The 1,416-nt window shown below is 32.2% G+C and overlaps 1 protein-coding gene across 1 annotated transcript; it reads right to left on the bottom strand.

Moving 5' to 3' along the window:
• Positions 1 to 200: 200 nt before the first annotated feature.
• On the bottom strand, positions 201 to 1,410 carry LOC109592912 (WD repeat-containing protein 19-like). Its single transcript, XM_020008221.1, has 4 exons — positions 1,396 to 1,410; positions 630 to 691; positions 477 to 587; positions 201 to 422 (listed from the first exon to the last, which is right to left on the bottom strand). Exons 1-4 carry the CDS (start codon positions 1,397 to 1,399, stop codon positions 345 to 347), a joined length of 255 nt encoding a protein of 84 aa, XP_019863780.1. The 5' UTR covers positions 1,400 to 1,410; the 3' UTR covers positions 201 to 344.
• Between the last annotated feature and the right edge of the window lie 6 nt (positions 1,411 to 1,416).

Here is a 1,416-nt window from a genome sequence, read left to right as displayed (position 1 = left end):
AAGTTTGAGCTAATTCCAACTTCAATTTTTCAAGTTACGGTCATTTTTGTGTTTCCAATATCAAGACTTAATTAATACTAGGCCACACCCACTATCAATATTTTACACTACCAATCATAAACATTTGTCTACGACCTTGTGTTATGCAACGTGTATAAAAGAAATGTCAGTATGGACATGCACATGGGTAAAATCAATCTTAGGAATGACCTGTTCTTAATACATATAATTAGTATTCATGTATAATACATGTACATGTGACTGTACAGTATGTATAATTCAATGAAGAATACTCTTGCTACAATGTACTTACATTGACTCCAACTGCTGAGCGTACTGTCTACTTAGCATTGGAATACGAGATGGTCCAGTGCTGTGGCTAGCTCTAAGGCTTGATCCCAATGAAGTAGATCACACTGGATCTATACACAATCAATGTACATGTACATTAATTGCTATTAATCAATATTACTCACATCAAGTGCAACAGTTGGTTCAGAGGATTCAAGGAATAGCTCCTGTGCTCTAGAATGCTCATCTTTATACATAAAGATATATCCAGCAACAAGGTTTCTATCTTCAATGGACTAAGAGACAGATAAATGTGCACGTACAAAAGGACAACTCACAGATATTTCCTTGAGAGAATACACTAGTGATACATCCTTCATTTGCTGTGATGCAAGAATAGCTACAAATACAAATAAATAGTAACCAAGAGGAAGCAAGTGTGTTTGTTGAGATACATATGTACATGTATATTAATTATTAATCAGCAGGCATGGCGTATGTATATTACATGTACATATGTCACTAAAAATTGTGGCTGATAGCATCTACACATACATGTACATGTATGTGCAGAATGTACATCTAGATGTACTATACCGTATAGTGGAAATTTCGTTGATCCGTTCAAAAATCAATTTCGTGGCTTTAATTTTCATGTTTTTCTACTTTTCGGCCATCTTGAACCGTTTTACCAATTTCATGGATTTTATTTCCATGAATTCTGAAAAAAGCAAAATCCATGGAAAATTTAGGCCACAAAATTTTTTCGCTACACATTACAACAATTAACTGAAATGAACCAATTATACTAATACTAAATCCTATTGCTTTTTCAACTGGAATCAGCTCAAACTTCATACATAATATAAAAACATGTAAGTATCAAAAATTTAATAAAAATGAAATAACACTTATATATGTACATGAATAATGAATAAAAACATGACATGATAAAAAACATGTAGAAAACATGCAACTAGTAACAGTATTGTAACACTGTCCACAATCACACCTACATGTATTAGTCTGTTATACACATGAAACATGTATGAACAATTAAAATCATGTTACAGTATACAAGTGCCTTAATGGTATCAGTTTTACCCATTTCAATATCAAAATGAT

This window comes from Amphimedon queenslandica, unplaced genomic scaffold, assembly GCF_000090795.2.
Source record: "Amphimedon queenslandica unplaced genomic scaffold, v1.1 AMPQUscaffold_3524_Cont24483, whole genome shotgun sequence".
Taxonomy (NCBI): Eukaryota; Metazoa; Porifera; class Demospongiae; order Haplosclerida; family Niphatidae; genus Amphimedon; species Amphimedon queenslandica.
This window is presented reverse-complemented; position numbering and strand designations above follow the sequence as displayed.